The following is a 23956-nucleotide window of genomic DNA, read 5'->3' on the forward strand; positions in this document are numbered from 1 at the left end:
GTCAACCCTATCTATTGTGGACCTATAGCGGTCCTTACAGAACAGCAGACTGTACCGCACTCAAGCCTATGTACCGTAGCACCCTATACCAAGTTACCAGTCCTTATAAGAACTTTTGTGGACCAAGCAGGTTGTGTATTAGTGTTTAGCAGACTGTACGTCAGTCCCTATACCGCTGAAGGACTGCTGCAGTATAGGGCAGCGGTCAGCAGTGGTGCACGTCAACCCTATCTATTGTGGACCGATAGCGGTCCTTACAGAACAGCAGACTGTACCGCACTCAAGCCTATGTACCGTAGCACCCTATACCAAGTTACCAGTCCTTATAAGAACTTTTGTGGACCAAGCAGGTTGTGTATTAGTGTTTAGCAGACTGTACGTCAGTCCCTATACCGCTGAAGGACTGCTGCAGTATAGGGCAGCGGTCAGCAGTGGTGCACGTCAACCCTATCTATTGTGGACCGATAGCGGTCCTTACAGAACAGCAGACTGTACCGCACTCAAGCCTATGTACCGTAGCACCCTATACCAAGTTACCAGTCCTTATAAGAACTTTTGTGGAACAAGCAGGTTGTGTGTTAGTGATTAGCAGACTGTACGTCAGTCCCTATACCAATGAAGGACTGCTGCAGTATAGGGCAGCGGTCAGCAGTAGTGCACGGCAACCCTATGTATTGTGGACCGATAGCGGTCCTTACAGAACAGCAGACTGTACCGCACTCAAGCCTATGTACCGTAGCACCCTATACCAAGTTACCAGTCCTTATAAGAACTTTTGTGGACCAAGCAGGTTGTGTATTAGTGTTTAGCAGACTGTACGTCAGTCCCTATACCGCTGAAGGACTGCTGCAGTATAGGGCAGCGGTCAGCAGTGGTGCACGTCAACCCTATCTATTGTGGACCGATAGCGGTCCTTACAGAACAGCAGACTGTACCGCACTCAAGCCTATGTACCGTAGCACCCTATACCAAGTTACCAGTCCTTATAAGAACTTTTGTGGACCAAGCAGGTTGTGTATTAGTGTTTAGCAGACTGTACATCAGTCCCTATACCGCTGAAGGACTGCTGCAGTATAGGGCAGCGGTCAGCAGTGGTGCACGTCAACCCTATCTATTGTGGACCGATAGCGGTCCTTACAGAACAGCAGACTGTACCGCACTCAAGCCTATGTACCGTAGCACCCTATACCAAGTTACCAGTCCTTATAAGAACTTTTGTGGAACAAGCAGGTTGTGTGTTAGTGATTAGCAGACTGTACGTCAGTCCCTATACCAATGAAGGACTGCTGCAGTATAGGGCAGCGGTCAGCAGTAGTGCACGGCAACCCTATGTATTGTGGACCGATAGCGGTCCTTACAGAACAGCAGACTGTACCGCACTCAAGCCTATGTACCGTAGCACCCTATACCAAGTTACCAGTCCTTATAAGAACTTTTGTGGACCAAGCAGGTTGTGTATTAGTGTTTAGCAGACTGTACGTCAGTCCCTATACCGCTGAAGGACTGCTGCAGTATAGGGCAGCGGTCAGCAGTGGTGCACGTCAACCCTATGTATTGTGGACCGATAGCGGTCCTTACAGAACAGCAGACTGTAACGCACTCAGGCCTATGTACCGTAGCACCCTATACCAAGTTACCAGTCCTTATAAAAACTTTTGTGGACCAAGCAGGTTGTGTGTTAGTGTTTAGCAGACTGTGCGTCAGTCCCTATACCGCTGAAGGACTGCTGCAGTATAGGGCAGCGGTCAGCAGTGGTGCACGTCAACCCTATCTATTGTGGACCGATAGCGGTCCTTACAGAACAGCAGACTGTACCGCACTCAAGCCTATGTACCGTAGCACCCTATACCAAGTTACCAGTCCTTATAAGAACTTTTGTGGACCAAGCAGGTTGTGTATTAGTGTTTAGCAGACTGTACGTCAGTCCCTATACCGCTGAAGGACTGCTGCAGTATAGGGCAGCGGTCAGCAGTGGTGCACGTCAACCCTATCTATTGTGGACCGATAGCGGTCCTTACAGAACAGCAGACTGTACCGCACTCAAGCCTATGTACCGTAGCACCCTATACCAAGTTACCAGTCCTTATAAGAACTTTTGTGGACCAAGCAGGTTGTGTATTAGTGTTTAGCAGACTGTACGTCAGTCCCTATACCGCTGAAGGACTGCTGCAGTATAGGGCAGCGGTCAGCAGTGGTGCACGTCAACCCTATGTATTGTGGACCGATAGCGGTCCTTACAGAACAGCAGACTGTAACGCACTCAGGCCTATGTACCGTAGCACCCTATACCAAGTTACCAGTCCTTATAAGAACTTTTGTGGACCAAGCAGGTTGTGTGTTAGTGATTAGCAGACTGTACGTCAGTCCCTATACCAATGAAGGACTGCTGCAGTATAGGGCAGCGGTCAGCAGTAGTGCACGGCAACCCTATGTATTGTGGACCGATAGCGGTCCTTACAGAACAGCAGACTGTAACGCACTCAGGCCTATGTACCGTAGCACCCTATACCAAGTTACCAGTCCTTATAAAAACTTTTGTGGACCAAGCAGGTTGTGTGTTAGTGTTTAGCAGACTGTGCGTCAGTCCCTATACCGCTGAAGGACTGCTGCAGTATAGGGCAGCGGTCAGCAGTGGTGCACGTCAACCCTATCTATTGTGGACCGATAGCGGTCCTTACAGAACAGCAGACTGTACCGCACTCAAGCCTATGTACCGTAGCACCCTATACCAAGTTACCAGTCCTTATAAGAACTTTTGTGGACCAAGCAGGTTGTGTATTAGTGTTTAGCAGACTGTACGTCAGTCCCTATACCGCTGAAGGACTGCTGCAGTATAGGGCAGCGGTCAGCAGTGGTGCACGTCAACCCTATGTATTGTGGACCGATAGCGGTCCTTACAGAACAGCAGACTGTAACGCACTCAGGCCTATGTACCGTAGCACCCTATACCAAGTTACCAGTCCTTATAAGAACTTTTGTGGACCAAGCAGGTTGTGTGTTAGTGATTAGCAGACTGTACGTCAGTCCCTATACCAATGAAGGACTGCTGCAGTATAGGGCAGCGGTCAGCAGTAGTGCACGGCAACCCTATGTATTGTGGACCGATAGCGGTCCTTACAGAACAGCAGACTGTACTGCACTCAGGCCTATGTACCGTAGCACCCTATACCAAGTTACCAGTCCTTATAAAAACTTTTGTGGACCAAGCAGGTTGTGTGTTAGTGTTTAGCAGACTGTGCGTCAGTCCCTATACCGCTGAAGGACTGCTGCAGTATAGGGCAGCGGTCAGCAGTAGTGCACGGCAACCCTATGTATTGTGGACCGATAGCGGTCCTTACAGAACAGCAGACTGTAACGCACTCAGGCCTATGTACCGTAGCACCCTATACCAAGTTACCAGTCCTTATAAGAACTTTTGTGGACCAAGCAGGTTGTGTGTTAGTGATTAGCAGACTGTACGTCAGTCCCTATACCAATGAAGGACTGCTGCAGTATAGGGCAGCGGTCAGCAGTAGTGCACGGCAACCCTATGTATTGTGGACCGATAGCGGTCCTTACAGAACAGCAGACTGTACCGCACCCAAGCCTATGTACCGTAGCACCCTAGACAGACCAAGTTACCAGTCCTGATAAAGAGCTTTGTGGAACAAGTGAGTTGTGAATGATTAGCAGACTGCAGCAGAAGGGCAGCAGTCAAGTATAATATTCTTTCTATATTTGGAAGAAAGAATATTATACGTGTACAAGCCTATTACCGTACCACTGATACCAGTCCTGAAAAGAACCTTTGTGGAACTAATAGTAACAGCAAGTCTTTAAAATTATCCTCACTGCCTGACACACTGCTTCCTGCCTGTCCCTATACAAATTGGCAAAAAAGAGTAGGCTGGAACGATTAGCTGGAACAGCTCTTTTGTGGACCTGATAGTAACAGCTAATGATGATGATGATGATGATGATGAAGAAAGACTAATCTGGCTGAGCTGTCCCTAAAATAGCAGCATACAGCGCTCTGTCCCTTTATCTAAACTGACAAAAGAAACTCAGGCTGCTGACCTAACACCTATACCAGTCCTGAAAAGAACTTTTGTGTACCAAATAGCTAGCGTTTTCTCTGTCCCTACTCCACACAGGATCCTTTCCCTACAGTGACAGAAGAAAGAATGTAAAATGGCCACCGGATCGGGTGTATTTATAGGTTAGGGGGAATGTCCAAGTGTCCATGAGCTGTCATGTCTCAATTGGTTGTCCTGTAACACATGATAAACGTGTCACGAAAGGTTAAAGTTCTTGTATACATTAAACACGTAAGTCCGCCGGGGCGAACGACGGAAAAAGGCGTTCGAACCCGCGGACGGCGAAAGTCGGAAATTCGCCGCGAAACGACCGCCGGGCGAACCGTTCGGCCATCACTATATCTCCATGTAGAGGAGACTGAGGGGCCACACATGGGAGAGAATATTATACCTCCATGTAGAGAGGACTGAGGGGCCACACATGGGAGAGAATATTATATCTCCATGTAGAGGAGACTGAGGGGCCACACATGGGAGAGAATATTATATCTCCATGTAGAGAGGACTGAGGGGTCACACATGGGAGAGAATATTATACCTCCATGTAGAGGAGACTGAGGGGCCACACATGGGAGAGAATATTATATCTCCATGTAGAGGGGACTGAGGGGCCACACATGGGAGAGAATATTATACCTCCATGTAGAGGAAACTGAGGGCCACACATGGGAGAGAATATTGGACCTCCATGTAGAGGAAACTGAGGGCCACACATGGGAGAGAATATTATATCTCCATGTAGAGAGGACTGAGGGGTCACACATGGGAGAGAATATTATATCTCCATGTAGAGAGGACTGAGGGGTCACACATGGGAGAGAATATTGGACCTCCATGTAGAGGGGACTGAGGGCCACACATGGGAGAGAATATTGGACCTCCATGTAGACGGGACTGAGGGCCACACATGGGAGAGAATATTGGACCTCCATGTAGAGGGGACTGAGGGCCACACATGGGAGAGAATATTGGACCTCCATGTAGAGAGGACTGAGGGCCACACATGGGAGAGAATATTATATCTCCATGTAGAGAGGACTGAGGGGCCACACATGGGAGAGAATATTGGACCTCCATGTAGAGAGGACTGAGGGGCCACACATGGGAGAGAATATTATATCTCCATGTAGAGAGGACTGAGGGGTCACACATGGGAGAGAATATTGGACCTCCATGTAGAGGGGACTGAGGGCCACACATGGGAGAGAATATTGGACCTCCATGTAGAGGGGACTGAGGGCCACACATGGGAGAGAATATTGGACCTCCATGTAGAGGGGACTGAGGGCCACACATGGGAAAGAATATTGGACCTCCATGTAGAGGGGACTGAGGGCCACACATCGGAGAGAATATTGGACCTCCATGTAGAGGGGACTGAGGGGCCACACATCGGAGAGAATATTGGACCTCCATGTAGAGGGGACTGAGGGGCCACACATGGGAGAGAATATCATATCTCCATGTAGAGAGGACTGAGGGGTCACACATGGGAGAGAATATTATATCTCCATGTAGAGAGGACTGAGGGGCCACACATGGGAGAGAATATTATATCTCCATGTAGAGGAGACTGAGGGGCCACACATGGGAGAGAATATTATACCTCCATGTAGAGAGGACTGAGGGGCCACACATGGGAGAGAATATTATATCTCCATGTAGAGAGGACTGAGGGGTCACACATGGGAGAGAATATTGGACCTCCATGTAGAGGGGACTGAGGGCCACACATCGGAGAGAATATTGGACCTCCATGTAGAGGGGACTGAGGGGCCACACATGGGAGAGAATATTGGACCTCCATGTAGAGGGGACTGAGGGGCCACACATCGGAGAGAATATTGGACCTCCATGTAGAGGGGACTGAGGGGCCACACATGGGAGAGAATATCATATCTCCATGTAGAGAGGACTGAGGGGTCACACATGGGAGAGAATATTATATCTCCATGTAGAGAGGACTGAGGGGCCACACATGAGAGAGAATATTATACCTCCATGTAGAGGAGACTGAGGGGCCACACATGGGAGAGAATATTGTACCTCCATGTAGAGGAAACTTAGGGCCACACATCGGAGAGAATATTGTAACTCTGTGTAGACGGGACTGAGGAGCCACACATGGGAAAGAATATTGTACCTCCATGTAGAGAGGACTGAGGGGTCACACATGGGAGAGAATATTATATCTCCATGTAGAGAGGACTGAGGGGCCACACATGGGAGAGAATATTATATCTCCATGTAGAGAGGACTGAGGGGCCACACATGGGAGAGAATATTATATCTCCATGTAGAGGAGACTGAGGGGCCACACATGGGAGAGAATATTATACCTCCATGTAGAGGAGACTGAGGGGCCACACATGGGAGAGAATATTGTACCTCCATGAAGAGGGGACTGAGGGCCACACATAGGAGAATATTGTACCTCCATGTAGAGGGGACTGAGGGCCACACATGGGAAAGAATATTGTACCTCCATGTAGAGGAAACTGAGGGCCACACATCGGAGAGAATATTGTACCTCCATGTAGAGAGGACTGAGGGGTCACACATGGGAGAGAATATTATATCTCCATGTAGAGAGGACTGAGGGGCCACACATGGGAGAGAATATTATATCTCCATGTAGAGAGGACTGAGGGGCCACACATGGGAGAGAATATTATATCTCCATGTAGAGGGGACTGAGGGGTCACACATGGGAGAGAATATTATATCTCCATGTAGAGAGGACTGAGGGGCCACACATGGGAGAGAATATTATATCTCCATGTAGAGAGGACTGAGGGGCCACACATGGGAGAGAATATTATATCTCCATGTAGAGAGGACTGAGGGGCCACACATGGGAGAGAATATTATATCTCCATGTAGAGAGGACTGAGGGGCCACACATGGGAGAGAATATTATATCTCCATGTAGAGAGGACTGAGGGGCCACACATGGGAGAGAATATTATATCTCCATGTAGAGAGGACTGAGGGGCCACACATGAGAGAGAATATTATACCTCCATGTAGAGGAGACTGAGGGGCCACACATGGGAGAGAATATTGTACCTCCATGAAGAGGGGACTGAGGGCCACACATAGGAGAATATTGTACCTCCATGTAGAGGGGACTGAGGGCCACACATGGGAAAGAATATTGTACCTCCATGTAGAGGAAACTGAGGGCCACACATCGGAGAGAATATTGGACCTCTATGTAGAGGGGACTGAGGGGCCACACATTGGAGAGAATATCATATCTCCATGTAGAGAGGACTGAGGGGCCACACATGGGAGAGAATATTGTAACTCTGTGTAGACGGGACTGAGGAGCCACACATGGGAAAGAATATTGTACCTCCATGTAGAGGAAACTGAGGGCCACACATGGGAGAGAATATTATATCTCCATGTAGAGAGGACTGAGGGGCCACACATGAGAGAGAATATTATACCTCCATGTAGAGGAGACTGAGGGGCCACACATGGGAGAGAATATTGTACCTCCATGTAGAGGAAACTGAGGGCCACACATAGGAGAGAATATTATATCTCCATGTAGAGGGGACTGAGGGCCACACATGGGAGAGAATATTGTACCTCCATGTAGAGAGGACTGAGGGGCCACACATGGGAGAGAATATTATATCTCCATGTAGAGAGGACTGAGGGGCCACACATGAGAGAGAATATTATACCTCCATGTAGAGGAGACTGAGGGGCCACACATGGGAGAGAATATTGTACCTCCATGTAGAGGAAACTGAGGGCCACACATAGGAGAGAATATTATATCTCCATGTAGAGGGGACTGAGGGCCACACATGGGAGAGAATATTGCACCTCCATATATAAGGGACTGGGGGCCACACATGGGAGAGAATATTGCACCATCACATGGAATAGACCAAGGGGCACTCATGTCACAGTGTATGTACCTAAACAATGAGTGGACCAAGTGCCACTCTTGGCACAGTTTATTGCTCCTCTATGTAGAGACGATCAGAGGACCAAACATGGTAGACTTCATTGCACATCCACAAAGAAGGGACCAAGGGGCACCTATGGATTTGAGTATTGTACCTCTCCCTATAGCTAACCTTTGGGTGACGGGTTCCTTAGTTGAAGGTCACCCAGTTTCTGGATTTGGATCTCATCATACAGCATTCTGTACCCTTAATAGGTTTTTCTGATTTCAACCTGAGGACCCGATGTGTACTGTGTACCGACCCATTCTAACCTACAGCTGGCATTGACCAATCAGAACCTGGCAGTATGCACTACAATCTCTGATCACTGTGATAGAGCTGGTGGTCTAACGGAGACGCTGGTCACACAACCTCCAGAACCTCCAGGAGGATCTCACAAACGAAAGAAGCCAATGGCTACAAGAAGAAGGAGGAGGCCGGTGTGTTTCCCTGAAACGGTGTCTTCTAATTTACAGCCAACCCCCCATATACAGGGACCATAGAGGGACCATAGAGGGACCATAGAGGGACTTACAGACCAGACACAGACATGCAGATTGTATACTCACAAATATGGCCAGATTGAAAATGATCATCAGAACCTTGATACAGGTGAAGCAGCTCATGGTGGTGTCTGGAAGGAGAAGAAGGACAGAGATGGTTACAAGTCACCTCCTACGACGTCTTCAGACTCAATTCACAAGGATGAGGACCTTCATCTTCAGCCGTGTGAATGCAATTTTCCAAATCTCATCTGACTGAAAATAACTGTCACTTTGTAGAAAACCAGAATCCTTCCCCTGGTGTGATAGCTGTGTGAATTATTATCTGCTTACAGCAAAGATAAAACTTCTACAGTAAAAAAAAACTCCACTTTGCATAGAATCTATCATTACATACAATTCATAGAAATTTGAAATTTGAAATTCACCAAATATGAAAGTGCGTCTTTTTTGTAGTAAGGCGACCCGGAGGCCCCCTACCATCTATTATCATACAAAACTGACCAAAGAACCAAATGTCCTTATTTGATTGGCTCAGTGATTTCCCTGATAGTCAAGTGCAAAGTATTCCATACAATTGGAGTTTCCTTTTTGGAGAAATACCCTCTAAGGCCTTTCCACCTTCTAAGGCGAGGGGTCTCCAAACGTTCGAAAGCAAAGGGCCAGTTTATGGTCCTTCAGACATTGGCGGGGGCTGGGCTGTGGCACCATTGGGTGTACAAAAGGTTCCCAATGTCTGTGTCACTGGGAGAAATTGGACCCCATTATTGGTGTCATTGGGAGGGATTGTGCCCCATCATTAGTGTCATTGGCCCCATTGTTGGTGTCATTGGGAGAAATTGGACCCCATTATTGGTGTCCTTGAGAGGGATTGTGCCCCATCATTGGTGTCAGTGGCCCCATTGTTGGCGTCATTGGGAGAAATTGGACCCCAATATTGGTGTCATTGGGAGGGTTTGTGCCCCATCATTGGTGTCATTGGCCCCACTGTTAGTGTCACTGGGAGAAATTGGACCCCATTATTGGTGTCATTGGGAGAGATTGTGCCCCATCATTGGTGTCATTTTCCCCATTGCTGGTGTCATTGGGAGAAATTGGACCCCATTATCTGTGTCAGTGGAAGGAATTGTGCCCCATCATTTGTGTCATTGGCCCCATTGTTGGTGTCATTGGGAGAAATTGGACCCCATTATCTGTGTCAGTGGAAGGAATTGTGCCCCCATCATTTGTGTCATTGGCCCCATTGTTGGTGTCATTGAGAGAAATTGGACCCCATTATCGGTGTCAGTGGAAGGAATTGTGCTCCATCATTTGTGTCATTGGCCCCATTGTTGGTGTCATTGGGAGAAATTGGACCCGATTATCGGTGTCATTGGGAGGGATTGTGCCCCATCGTTGGTGTCATTGGCCCCCATTGTTGGTGTCATTGGGAGAAATTGGACCCCATTATCGGTGTCAGTGGAAGGAATTGTGCCCCATCATTGGTGTAATCGGCCCCATTGTTGATGTCATTGGGAGAAAATGTACCCCTTTATTGGTGTCAATGGAAGGAATTGTGCACCATCATTGGTGTCTTTGGTCCCACTGTTGGTGTCATTGGGAGAAATTGGACCCCATTATCGGTGTCATTGGGAGGGATTGTCCCTCATTATTGTTGTCATTGGGACGGATTGTGCCTCATCATTGGTGTCATTTGCCCCATTGTTGGTGTCATTGGGAGAAATTGGACCCCATTACCGGTGTCAGTGGAAGGAATTGTGCCCCATCATTGGTGTCATCGGCCCCATTGTTGGTGTCATTGGGAGAAATTGGACCCCATTACTGGTGTCATTGGGAGGGATTGTGCCCCTTCATTGGTGTCAGTGGGGGGGAATTATGCCTCATTGTTGGTATCAGTGGATGAAATAGTGCCCCAAGCGAAGGGCCACATCTGGCCCCCGGGTCACACTTTGGAGTCCCCTGTTCTAAGGGAATGCAGATACTGCAGCTTTTCTCATTACAACACTTAGATTGCTCAGGCGGTGGTGAAGGGCGACCCTCCCGCAAGGTCAGGCGGCGAGAAGAACAGAAACGTCTAAACATGTGCAATTCGTTTAGTTAGGAATTCGTTTTTTAACAAATTTAGACAAAATTGGTTCATTCGGAAATATCCGAATTTTCAGGTTTCCGAGTTTTTCCAAATATTGGGAAATTCAAAAATCCGAAAATAAGACTGAAAATCAGAGAATTCAAAAACCCGAAAATGTGAAAATCTGAAATAATAATTAATAACTACTCAACTATCACTAACTAATAAATTATCGGTATTGGAATTTCCTTTCAAGTCTGTCTGTTAGTGAGCGGAACGAATACGAATTTATCCGAAGTTACGAATTATCCGGAATAGCGAACGTCGCATCTAAACAAATGAAACATAATAATAAATAACAATAATAATAAAAGCTTATTATTATTATTTAGTTCCTGTCCATTTTATATTCGTTATTTCGGATAATTCGTAACTTCGGATCAATTCGTATTTGTTATGTTCACTGACAGCCAAATTTGAAAGGAAATTCCAATACCGATAATCAAATATTTACAAATAAAGTTTATTGAAATCCTTAAAGTGTTATGTAAACCCCTCCATATCCCGGGTGAAGTGACCGGCCTCAGGTGGTACACAGAGATGAAGCAAATCTTCCTACATAAGTTGTACCTGTTTATCTGCAGTCTTCTCTACTCTACAGCCTTTCAAAGTCCTGAATGTATACAGCTTTGAACGGCTGGGGGTGGGTGGGGGGGGGGGGGGCGGAGAGCTGAAGTAACACTCTGCAGAGCTCAGTGAGAGTTGATTGGTGGGAAGGGACCCCCACTTCATATAGCACACAGGAACAGAGCTGAGGTTGCCAATCACAAGCTGTGTGCTTGAGCTCCATCCCCTGTCACCTTTTATCTCTTGGTGTCAGGAAAACGTGTCAGAAGTGATTCATGCTGATAGCAGAGGAAGGAGGCAGCAGACAGAAGTGATAGTTAGTGCTCCGGACTGAGACAAGTACACACTATAGAGGGATGTGCTTTGTTCATATTTTATGCCTGAGGTGTACAATCACTTTAAAGCCCAATTTTGAAATAGAAAAAAAAAAAAAACCCTTGCAGTCCCCCCCCCTCAACCAATGTTACACCATTATCAACTCCAAGAGGCAGGAGAGGACAATTACTTACCCTATTTTTGTGAACAATGTATATAAATCTTTCTTTCCTTGTGGACCCCGGATTGTGGACCCCGGATTGTGGACCCCGGATTGCAGCCGCATTATTCTGTTTTGTTATTTGATAACAAAGTTGGTGAGGTCGGGTGGGAAATATACGGATGTGCTCTGGATTTTCCAGGACATTTCTCCTCCAGGTACACAGAGATAAGAGTGGCTTTTCTCCACCGTTTCTGACTTTCCTCGGGCTGGAGACTGCTGGACACACATCAGCCCCTGTTTAATGATTAACCTTTCAGCTGCAGACCACTGGCTCCTGACCAATATGCAGGGGGGGGGGGGGGGGGGTTGTTCAGAACCTCAGAATCAGCTTTCTGTAGTGTTCTGCCTGGATGGATATATTTTAGGAACGTTTGCTGCCCTATCCTAAGAATCTAATTAAATCGACTCCTGTGGAGCTTTCCACTACCCACAAAGAAGCCTTCCCAGAGCTCTCACAATAAGGAATCCTTCCAACAGCTCCATAATAGGGAGCTTTTCTTAACGGCTATGAAAGCAAGGAACCTGTTTCATAGCCCTCACAGAGTGGAAACCTTACCAAAGCCCTTACAGTTAGGAACCCTTCCCAAAGCTTTCACAGTAAGGAACCCTTCCCAATGCTTTCACAGTAAGAAACCCTTCCCAAATCTTTCACAGTAAGGAACCCTTCCCAAATCTTTCACAGTAAGGAACCTTTCTCCCATTTCTCCAAGTAACGAGCCCGTCCAACAGCTGTCAAAGTATGGAAGCCTTCCAAAAGCTCTCACAAAAAAGGGAACCTTCCCAAAGCTCTCACAGTCAGGAACCCTTCCCAAAGCTTTCACAGTTAAGCCCCATACACACTATCAGTTTTTCTGCTGAGTTTTTACTTCAGATTTACCAAAGCCATATAATATAAGGTCAAACTTTAGGAGTTTCAATGTGTCTGCAATCAGGCCGGCCCTTCACTACATGGTTTTGGTAAATCTGAAGACACAAACAATCAGCAGAAAATCTGATAGCGTGTATGGGACATAGGTTCCTTACTGTCAAAGTTTTCCTTATGTCCCAATTGTCCAAATAATGAGCCCTTCCAACAGCTGTCAAAATATGGAACCCTCACAAAAGAGGAAACCTTCCCAAAGCTCTTACAGTAAGGAACTCTTCCCAAAGCTTTCACAGTAAGGAACCCTTCTCCCAATTCTCAAACTAAGGAGCCCTATCAACAGCTGTTAAAATATGGAGCCCTTCTCAAATCTCTCACAAAGAGGACACCTTCCCAAAGCTTTCACAGTAAGGAACCCTCCCCAAAGCTTTCACGGTATGGAACCCTTCGCCCAGTTCTCAAAGTAAGCAGCCATTCCAACAGCGGTCAAAGTATGCAACCCTTCCAACAGCTCTCACAGTAAGGAAGCCTTCTCACAAATCTTCCGGTAAGGAGCCCTTCCAACGGCTGTCAAAGTATGCAACCCTTCCAAGAGCTCTCACAGAGAGGAAACCTTCCCAAAGCTCTCACAGTCAGGAACCCTTCCCAAAGCTTTCACAGTAAGGAACCCTTCCCAAAGCTTTCACAGTAAGGAACCCTTCTCCCAGTTCTCACAGTAAGGAGCCCTTCCACAGCTGTCAAAGTATGCAACCCTCCCAACAGCTCTCACAGAGAGGAAACCTTTCCAAAGCTCTCACAGTCAGGAACCCTTCCCAAAGCTCGGAAAGTAAGGAACCCTTCCCAAAGCTTTCACAGTAAGGAACCCTTCTCCCAGTTCTCAAAGTAAGGAACCCTATTAACAACTATCAAAATATGGAACCCTTCCCAAATCTCTCACAAAGAGGACACCTTACCAAAGCTTTCACAGTAAGGAACCCTCCCCAAAGCTTTCACTGTAAGGAACCCTTCGTCCAGTTCTCAAAGTAAGGAGCCATTCCAACAGTGCTCAAAGTATGCAACCCTTCCAACAGCTCTCACAGTAAGGAACCCTTCTCACAAATCTTCCGGTATGCAACCTTTCCAACAGCTCTCACAGTAAGGAACCCTTCCAACAGCTCTCACAGTAAGGAACCCTTCCAACAGCTCTCACAGTAAGGAACCCTTCCAACAGCTCTCACAGTAAGAAGTCCTTCCCACAATTCTCATATAAATGAACCCTTCCCACAGCTCCCACAACCCTTTCGACGACTCTCAAAGTAACTCCAAAAAATTGCCCCACGACAACAATAATTGTTACGGACTGTCTCGGTACCCAAGGATTTGGACAGAATAAGTATAAAAGTATTAATTCATTAAAGAGAAACAAAAATGGTTGATAATAAGAAACATTTAAATACAACAAGATATAGTAAGGTCATTGTATACTGTTGCGAGTGATACAATAAAAAAACAGGTAAACCCCACAGTTGTATGGGAAAGAAAATGATGTAAGTCTGAATGTGATCCTCTACATGTTTCGCAACAGGGGTCGCTTCTTCAGGAGGAGTTGACCATAAATATCTATAGAAAGATACAATCTTACAGTTATATAATCACAGAAACACAGAAAACAGAGAAAAAAATGTATATACATTTTACTTAAATATAAACAATGATATTTTTGGAGTGTTATAAAGCAGGCATGGCTTACCAATGGGAACCCACGAGGGTACCAGACGGCACAGTTTGAGGCACCCTGAATGGGTAATACCCCCGTGGCAAACACGGGAAGCCCCTTCCCCCATTTCTCCTCCCAAACCCCCCCCTTCCTGGTTTGCTCCATCCACCGCCTTTATAGACCCACACACATACATAGATTTTGTGTATATATATATATATATATATATATATTTTTTTTTTTTTCTGATTTCAGTTATGGCACCTTTTAATTCCTCCCGTGTTTCGGGGGGATTACCCATTCAGGGTGCCTCAAGCTGTGCCGTCTGGTACCCTCGTGGGTTCCCATTGGTAAGCCATGCCTGCTTTATAACACTCCAAAATGATGTGATTATTTATATTTATGTAAAATGTATATACAGTGGAACCTTGGAATACGAGCATAATCCGTTCCAGGAGAACGCTTGTAATCCAAAGCACTCGCATATCAAAGCCAGTTTCCCCATAGGAGTCAATGGAAATGAAGATAATTCGTTCCACATTGACTTTTATTGCATTCAATACCGCAGGTGGCCAGAGGTTGGAGGGGGGCACCAGAGAGCCTCAGAAATACTCGGGGACAGCTCGGCTGAACTCGGAAAGCCTCAGAAAGGCTCAGAAACACTCGGGAACAGAGTATTTATGAGTGGTTCTGAGTTTTTCCGAGTGGTTCCAAGTATTTCCGAACGGTTTCCGAACCGTTCCGAGTGTCACCGATGCCCCCGCACTTCTGGACAAATGCGGTACTGCACACCTCATTAGCTTGAATTCTGCACCTTTTGTGTGACAATGCTCGCAAACCAAGTCAGAATTTTTTAAAAAAAAGTTGCTCGGCTTTCAAAACGCTCGTTAACCACGTTACTCGTAAACCAAGGCTCCACTGTACATTTTTTCTCTTTTTTTGTGTTTCTGTGATTATATAACTATAAGATTGTATCTTTCTATAGATGTTTATGGTCAACTCCTCCTGAAGAAGCGACCCCTGTCACGAAACATGTAGAGGATCACATTCGGACCTACATCATTATTTTTCCCATACAACTGTGGAGTTTACCCGTTTTTTGATTGTATCACTTGCAACAGTTTGCAATAATGTTACTATATCTTGTATTTAAATGTTTCTTATTATCAATCATTTTTGTTTCTCTTTAATGAATTAATACTTTTATACTTATTCTGTCCAAATCCTTGGGTACCGAGACAGTCCGTAACAATTATTGTTGTCGTGGGGCAATTTTTTTGGAGTAGCCCCTGACGCATCCATCATTCACCAGTTCAAGTCTAAGGATGATGGTACTCGTCCCTACAGCTCTCACAGTAAGCAACCCTTCTCATAGCTCTTACAGTAAAGAATCCTTTACAAAGCTCTCAAAGCAGGATATTCTTCCCATAGCACTCAAAGTAAAGAATCCTTACCCAACATTCAGACAATAATGAATACAGCTCTCACAGTATAGATCTTTACCCAAAGCTCCTACAGTACGGAACTGAATCCACAACTCTCAAAGTAAGGAATCCTCCCATCTATCACAGTATTGAACTCTGCTCATGGCTCTAACAGTACAGATCCCTTCCCAAAGCTCTCACAGAAAGGAGCTCTCCCCACAACTATCACAGTAAGGAGCCATTCGCACAACAATCACAGTAAGGAACACTTCCCACAGCTCTCACAGTAAGGAACACTTCCCACAGCTCTCACAGTAAGGAACACTTCCCACAGCTCCCACAGTAAGGAACACTTCCCACAGCTCTCACAGTAAGGAACACTTCCCACAGCTCTCACAGTAAGGAACACTTCCCACAGCTCTCACAGTAAGGAACACTTCCCACAGCTCTCACAGCAAGTAACACTTGCCACAGCTCCCAAAATAAGGAGCCTTTTCATCAGCTCTCACAGTAAGAAGTTCTTCCAACAGCTCCCAAAGTGTGAAACCTTTCCCACACCTCTCACAGTAAGGAACCATCCTCAAAGCTTCCACAGTAAAGAATCCTTCCTTACAGTAAGGAACTCTTCACACAACATTTACAGCAAGGAACCCTTCTCCGAGTTTTCAAAGCAACCCTTCCAACAGCTCTCATGGTATAGAATCGTTCTCACAGTAAGGACTCTATCGTACAGCTCTCACAGTAAGGAAGCCTTCCAACAGCTCACACAGTAAGAAGTCCTTCCCACAATGCTCACATAAGGGGACCCTTCCCACAGCTCTCACAGTAAGGAACCCTTCCCAAACTTCTAACAGTAATCATGCTTTCCAGCAGCTCTCACAATAAGGATCCCATCCCACAACTCCCATAGTAAAGGATCCTTCCCACAGCTCTCAACGCAAGAAACTTTTCACACAGCTGTTACAGTAATTAACCCTTTTCAAAGCTCTCAAGCTACAGAATTGTTCCCTCAGCTCTCACAATAAGGATCCCTTCCCAAAGCTATCACAGTAAGGAACCCTTCCAACAGCTTTTAGATTAAGGAACCCTCCCTACAGCTCTCACAGTAAGGAACCCTTCTCACAGATCTCACAGTAAAGAATCCTTCCCACAGCTCTCAAAGCAAGATCCCTTCACACAATGCTCACAGTAACAAACCCTTCCAGCAGCTCTCACAATAAGGAACCTATTCCACAGCTCTCACAGTAAGGAACCCTTCCCAAAGCTCTCACAGTAAGGTACCCTGCCCAAAGCTCACACAGTAAGGTACCCTGCCCAAAGCTCACACAGTAAGGAACCCTTCCTAAAGCTCACACAGTAAGGAACCCTTTCCAAAGCTCACACAGTAAGGAACCCTTTCCAAAGCTCACACAGTAAGGAACCCTTCCTAAAGCTCACACGGTAAGGAAACCTTTCCAAAGCTCACACAGTAAGGAACCCTTTCCAAAGCTCTCGCAGTAAGGAACCCTTTCCAAAGCTCACATAGTAAGGAACCCTTTCCAAAGCTCACACAGTAAGGAACCCTTCCTAAAGCTCACACAGTAAGGAACCCTTTCCAAAGCTCACACAGTAAGGAACCCTTTCCAAAGCTCACACAGTAAGGAACCCTTCCTAAAGCTCACACAGTAAGGAACCCTTCCTAAAGCTCACACAGTAAGGAACCCTTCCTAAAGCTCACACAGTAAGGAACCCTTCCTAAAGCTCACACAGTAAGGAACCCTTTCCAAAGCTCACACAGTAAGGAACCCTTTCCAAAGCTCACACAGTAAGGAACCCTTCCTAAAGCTCACACGGTAAGGAAACCTTTCCAAAGCTCACACAGTAAGGAACCCTTTCCAAAGCTCTCGCTGTAAGGAACCCTTTCCAAAGCTCACACAGTAAGGAACCCTTCCTAAAGCTCACACAGTAAGGAACCCTTTCCAAAGCTCACACAGTAAGGAACCCTTTCCAAAGCTCACACAGTAAGGAACCCTTTCCAAAGCTCACATAGTAAGGAACCCTTTCCAAAGCTCACACAGTAAGGAACCCTTCCTAAAGCTCACACAGTAAGGAACCCTTTCCAAAGCTCACACAGTATGGAACTCTTTCCAAAGCTCTCACAGTAAGGAACCCTTTCCAAAGCTCTAACAGTAAGGAACCCTTTCCAAAGCTCACACAGTAAGGAACCCTTCCCAAAGCTCTCACAGTAAGGAACCCTTCCCAAAGCTCTCACAGTAAGGAACCCTTCCCAAAGCTCTCACAGTAAGGAACCCTTCCCAAAGCTCACACAGTAAGGAACCCTTTCCAAAGCTCACACAGTAAGGAACCCTTTCCAAAGCTCTCACAGTAAGGAACCCTTTCCAAAGCTCTAACAGTAAGGAACCCTTTCCAAAGCTCACACAGTAAGGAACCCTTCCCAAAGCTCTCACAGTAAGGAACCCTTCCCAAAGCTCTCACAGTAAGGAACCCTTCCCAAAGCTCTCACAGTAAGGAACCCTTCCCAAAGCTCTCACAGTAAGGAACCCTTCCCAAAGCTCACACAGTAAGGAACCCTTTCCAAAGCTCACACAGTAAGGAACCCTTTCCAAAGCTCACACAGTAAGGAACCCTTTCCAAAGCTCACACAGTAAGGAACCCTTTCCAAAGCTCACATAGTAAGGAACCCTTTCCAAAGCTCACACAGTAAGGAACCCTTCCTAAAGCTCACACAGTAAGGAACCCTTTCCAAAGCTCACACAGTATGGAACTCTTTCCAAAGCTCTCACAGTAAGGAACCCTTTCCAAAGCTCTAACAGTAAGGAACCCTTTCCAAAGCTCACACAGTAAGGAACCCTTCCCAAAGCTCTCACAGTAAGGAACCCTTCCCAAAGCTCTCACAGTAAGGAACCCTTCCCAAAGCTCTCACAGTAAGGAACCCTTCCCAAAGCTCACACAGTAAGGAACCCTTTCCAAAGCTCACACAGTAAGGAACCCTTTCCAAAGCTCTCACAGTAAGGAACCCTTTCCAAAGCTCTAACAGTAAGGAACCCTTTCCAAAGCTCACACAGTAAGGAACCCTTCCCAAAGCTCTCACAGTAAGGAACCCTTCCCAAAGCTCTCACAGTAAGGAACCCTTCCCAAAGCTCTCACAGTAAGGAACCCTTCCCAAAGCTCTCACAGTAAGGAACCCTTCCCAAAGCTCACACAGTAAGGAACCCTTTCCAAAGCTCACACAGTAGGGAACCCTTTCCAAAGCTCACACAGTAAGGAACCCTTTCCAAAGCTCACACAGTAAGGAACCCTTTCCAAAGCTCACATAGTAAGGAACCCTTTCCAAAGCTCACACAGTAAGGAACCCTTCCTAAAGCTCACACAGTAAGGAACCCTTTCCAAAGCTCACACAGTATGGAACTCTTTCCAAAGCTCTCACAGTAAGGAACCCTTTCCAAAGCTCTAACAGTAAGGAACCCTTTCCAAAGCTCACACAGTAAGGAACCCTTCCCAAAGCTCTCACAGTAAGGAACCCTTCCCAAAGCTCTCACAGTAAGGAACCCTTCCCAAAGCTCTCACAGTAAGGAACCCTTCCCAAAGCTCACACAGTAAGGAACCCTTTCCAAAGCTCACACAGTAAGGAACCCTTTCCAAAGCTCTCACAGTAAGGAACCCTTTCCAAAGCTCTAACAGTAAGGAACCCTTTCCAAAGCTCACACAGTAAGGAACCCTTCCCAAAGCTCTCACAGTAAGGAACCCTTCCCAAAGCTCTCACAGTAAGGAACCCTTCCCAAAGCTCTCACAGTAAGGAACCCTTCCCAAAGCTCACACAGTAAGGAACCCTTTCCAAAGCTCACACAGTAAGGAACCCTTTCCAAAGCTCACACAGTAAGGAACCCTTTCCAAAGCTCACACAGTAAGGAACCCTTTCCAAAGCTCACACAGTAAGGAACCCTTTCCAAAGCTCACACAGTAAGGAACCCTTTCCAAAGCTCACACAGTAAGGAACCCTTTCCAAAGCTCTCACAGTAAGGAACCCTTCCCAAAGCTCTCACAGTAAGGAACCCTTCCCAAAGCTCTCACAGTAAGGAACCCTTTCCAAAGCTCACACAGTAAGGAACCCTTCCTAAAGCTCACACAGTAAGGAACCCTTTCCAAAGCTCACACAGTATGGAACTCTTTCCAAAGCTCTCACAGTAAGGAACCCTTTCCAAAGCTCTAACAGTAAGGAACCCTTTCCAAAGCTCACACAGTAAGGAACCCTTCCCAAAGCTCTCACAGTAAGGAACCCTTCCCAAAGCTCTCACAGTAAGGAACCCTTCCCAAAGCTCTCACAGTAAGGAACCCTTCCCAAAGCTCACACAGTAAGGAACCCTTTCCAAAGCTCACACAGTAAGGAACCCTTTCCAAAGCTCTCACAGTAAGGAACCCTTTCCAAAGCTCTAACAGTAAGGAACCCTTTCCAAAGCTCACACAGTAAGGAACCCTTCCCAAAGCTCTCACAGTAAGGAACCCTTCCCAAAGCTCTCACAGTAAGGAACCCTTCCCAAAGCTCTCACAGTAAGGAACCCTTCCCAAAGCTCACACAGTAAGGAACCCTTTCCAAAGCTCACACAGTAAGGAACCCTTTCCAAAGCTCACACAGTAAGGAACCCTTTCCAAAGCTCACACAGTAAGGAACCCTTTCCAAAGCTCACACAGTAAGGAACCCTTTCCAAAGCTCACACAGTAAGGAACCCTTTCCAAAGCTCACACAGTAAGGAACCCTTTCCAAAGCTCTCACAGTAAGGAACCCTTCCCAAAGCTCTCACAGTAAGGAACCCTTCCCAAAGCTCTCACAGTAAGGAACCCTTCCCAAAGCTCACACAGTAAGGAACCCTTTCCAAAGCTCTCACAGTAAGGAACCCTTCCCAAAGCTCACACAGTAAGGAACCCTTTCCAAAGCTCACACAGTAAGGAACCCTTTCCAAAGCTCACACAGTAAGGAACCCTTTCCAAAGCTCACACAGTAAGGAACCCTTTCCAAAGCTCACACAGTAAGGAACCCTTTCCAAAGCACACACAGTAAGGAACCCTTCCCAAAGCTCTCACAGTAAGGAACCCTTCCCAAAGCTCTCACAGTAAGGAACCCTTCCCAAAGCTCTCACAGTAAGGAACCCTTCCCAAAGCTCACACAGTAAGGAACCCTTCCCAAAGCTCACACAGTAAGGAACCCTTTCCAAAGCTCACACAGTAAGGAACCCTTTCCAAAGCTCACACAGTAAGGAACCCTTTCCAAAGCTCACACAGTAAGGAACCCTTTCCAAAGCTCACACAGTAAGGAACCCTTTCCAAAGCTCACACAGTAAGGAACCCTTTCCAAAGCTCACACAGTAAGGAACCCTTTCCAAAGCTCTCACAGTAAGGAACCCTTCCCAAAGCTCTCACAGTAAGGAACCCTTCCCAAAGCTCACACAGTAAGGAACCCTTTCCAAAGCTCTCACAGTAAGGAACCCTTCCCAAAGCTCACACAGTAAGGAACCCTTTCCAAAGCTCACACAGTAAGGAACCCTTTCCAAAGCTCACACAGTAAGGAACCCTTTCCAAAGCTCTCACAGTAAGGAACCCTTTCCAAAGCTCACACAGTAAGGAACCCTTTCCAAAGCTCACACAGTAAGGAACCCTTCCCAAAGCTCTAACAGTAAGGAACCCTTTCCAAAGCTCACACAGTAAGGAACCCTTTCCAAAGCTCACACAGTAAGGAACCCTTCCCAAAGCTCTAACAGTAAGGAACCCTTCCCAAAGCTCACACAGTAAGGAACCCTTGCAACAGCTGTACACGGGGGATGGGAATTGTATGAGTTGGGAGATATTAGGTGACAAGTGTCTCCTTCCTTCACCATGTCCGTCATTCATCGGGGTGGAGACAGACGCTCCTCACAAACATGCAATGTCACCTAAATACATCGATCAGCCATAACATTATGACCCCCCTCCCCTCCCACCGCCATGGACCCCACCAGACCTCTGGAGGTACACTGTGGTATCTGACACCGGGCCGTCACTAGCAGATCCTTCGAGTCCTGTACGTTGGGAGTTGGGACCTCCATGGATCGGACTTGTTTCTCCAGCACATCCCACAGATGCTCGATTAGATTGAGATCTGGAGAATTTTGAGGCCAAGTCAACACCTAAAACTTCTAGTTGTGTTCCTCAAACCATTCTTGAACCCATCAGAGCAGGCCACCTTCTCCCATCGCTCCGTGCTCCAGTTCTGAGGCTCACGTCCCCATTGTAGGGTCTGTTGGCTGTGGACACGGGTCAGCATGGACACCCTGACCGCTCTGCAGCTACACAGCCCCCATACACAACAACCTGCGATGACCATCAACTTCAGGGACAACATGTTCACTCGCTGCCTCATATCTCCCATCCACTTCCAGATGTCATTGTCACCAGATAATGTTATCACTTCACCTGTCAGTGGTCAGAATGTTGTGGCTGATCGGTGTGTACAGAGGGGGAGGGGTGTGTACAGCATATATATATATAAGTATAGGGGATAGATACATTGTATACAGTCAGTGGTCGGAATATTATGGCTGATCGGTGTGTGTAGGGAGTAGTAGATCCCGGGAAGTGTCTCCCAGCAGAGAGAGAATTCGTTGGATGGACTCCTCCTGGGTCTGGGATGACACAATGATGACAAATCTCCTCCATCAGTAGAGAAAAGTCTCCAGGTTATTCATGGCTCCCCCAACCCCCACAGAGGGGACAGGAATAGGGATCAGACACAACAGGATATCCCCAATTACTGACCTGTTCTGAGGCTGAGCTGTGCGGAGAAGATCGGAGATATCCAGAGGGGCAGGTGTGACTATTCCAGGTCCACTCACCTTATAACAGGTGAGACTGGAGAACCGACCATCCCCCAGAGGGCACCTATTCTTCTATTCATAGGGACCTTCTTATCTGTGACGTAGGGAGCATATCAGAACTGGGCATATAATGATAGCAAGCAGAGCCGGGCCTTCCGTCTTCCTGCTCCCTATTCACTGCTGGTCATCTCTCCGTATTTATTAACAATCATTGCTCCCAATTACCTGCTCCTTATCACTCCTCATTCACTGCCCCTCATCACTCACTATTCACTGCCAGTGATCACTCCCTATTCACTGCCCCTCATCACTCCCTATTCACTGCCCCTCATCACTCCCTATTCACTGCCCCTCATCATTCCCTATTCACTGCCCCTCATCACTCCCTATTCACTGCCCCTCATCACTCTCTATTCACTGCCCATCATCATTCCCTATTTACTGCTCCTCATCATTCCTTATTCATTGCTGGTCATCACTCCCTATTCACTGCCCATCATCACTCCCTATTCACTGCCCATCATCATTCCCTATTCACTGCCCATCATCATTCCCTATTCACTGCCCATCATCATTCCCTATTCACTGCTGGTCATCTCTCCGTATTTATTAACAATCATTGCTCCCAATTACCTGCTCCTCATCACTCACTATTCACTGCCAGTGATCACTCTCTATTCACTGCCCATCATCATTCCCTATTTACTGCTCCTCATCATTCCTTATTCATTGCTGGTCATCACTCCCTATTCACTGCCCATCATCACTCCCTATTCACTGCCCATCATCACTCCCTATTCACTGCCCCTCATCACTCCCTATTCACTGCCCATCATCACTCCCTATTCACTGCCCATCATCATTCCCTATTTACTGCTCCTCATCATTCCTTATTCATTGCTGGTCATCACTCCCTATTCACTGCCCATCATCACTCCCTATTCACTGCCCATCATCACTCCCTATTCACTGCCCATCATCACTCCCTATTCACTGCCCATCATCACTCCCTATTCACTGCCCCTCATCACTCCCTATTCACTGCCCATCATCACTCCCTATTCACTGCCCATCATCATTCCCTATTTACTGCTCCTCATCATTCCTTATTCATTACTGGTCATCACTCCCTATTCACTACCAACCATTCTCTCTATTTACCTCAGATCATCCCCACTATAGACCTCAGATCAGCCCCTCTATAGACCTCAGAACAGTCCATCCATAGACCTCCAACGAGGCTGATTTATAGACCTCAGACCAGATCCTTTATGGACTTCAGATCAGATCAGTTCATCTTTAGACCTGAGATCAGCCCCTCTATAGATCTCAGACCAGTATCTTTATAG

The 23956-nt window shown here is 46.7% G+C and overlaps 1 protein-coding gene across 2 annotated transcripts in view; it reads right to left on the bottom strand.

Moving 5' to 3' along the window:
• LOC143926728 (tetraspanin-1-like) overlaps window positions 1–23956 on the bottom strand; it is a 46079-nt gene that overhangs the window by 19357 nt on the left and 2766 nt on the right. Inside the window, exons 1-2 of one of the 2 annotated variants that reach the window (XM_077450749.1) lie at window positions 22549–22704; window positions 8614–8678 (exon numbers count right to left, since the gene is read on the bottom strand). In XM_077450749.1, coding sequence (XP_077306875.1) covers window positions 8614–8670 — 57 coding nt within the window. In that variant the 5' untranslated portion in view covers window positions 8671–8678; window positions 22549–22704. Of the gene's footprint in view, window positions 1–8613; window positions 8679–22548; window positions 22705–23956 lie in introns of those variants that run through there. The other variant, XM_077450752.1, reaches the window with a different exon arrangement.

Source organism: Lithobates pipiens, unplaced genomic scaffold, assembly GCF_037356315.1.
Source record: "Lithobates pipiens isolate NorthernLeopardFrog02 unplaced genomic scaffold, aLitPip1_a1.2 Scaffold_23, whole genome shotgun sequence".
Lineage (NCBI taxonomy): Eukaryota > Metazoa > Chordata > Amphibia > Anura > Ranidae > Lithobates > Lithobates pipiens.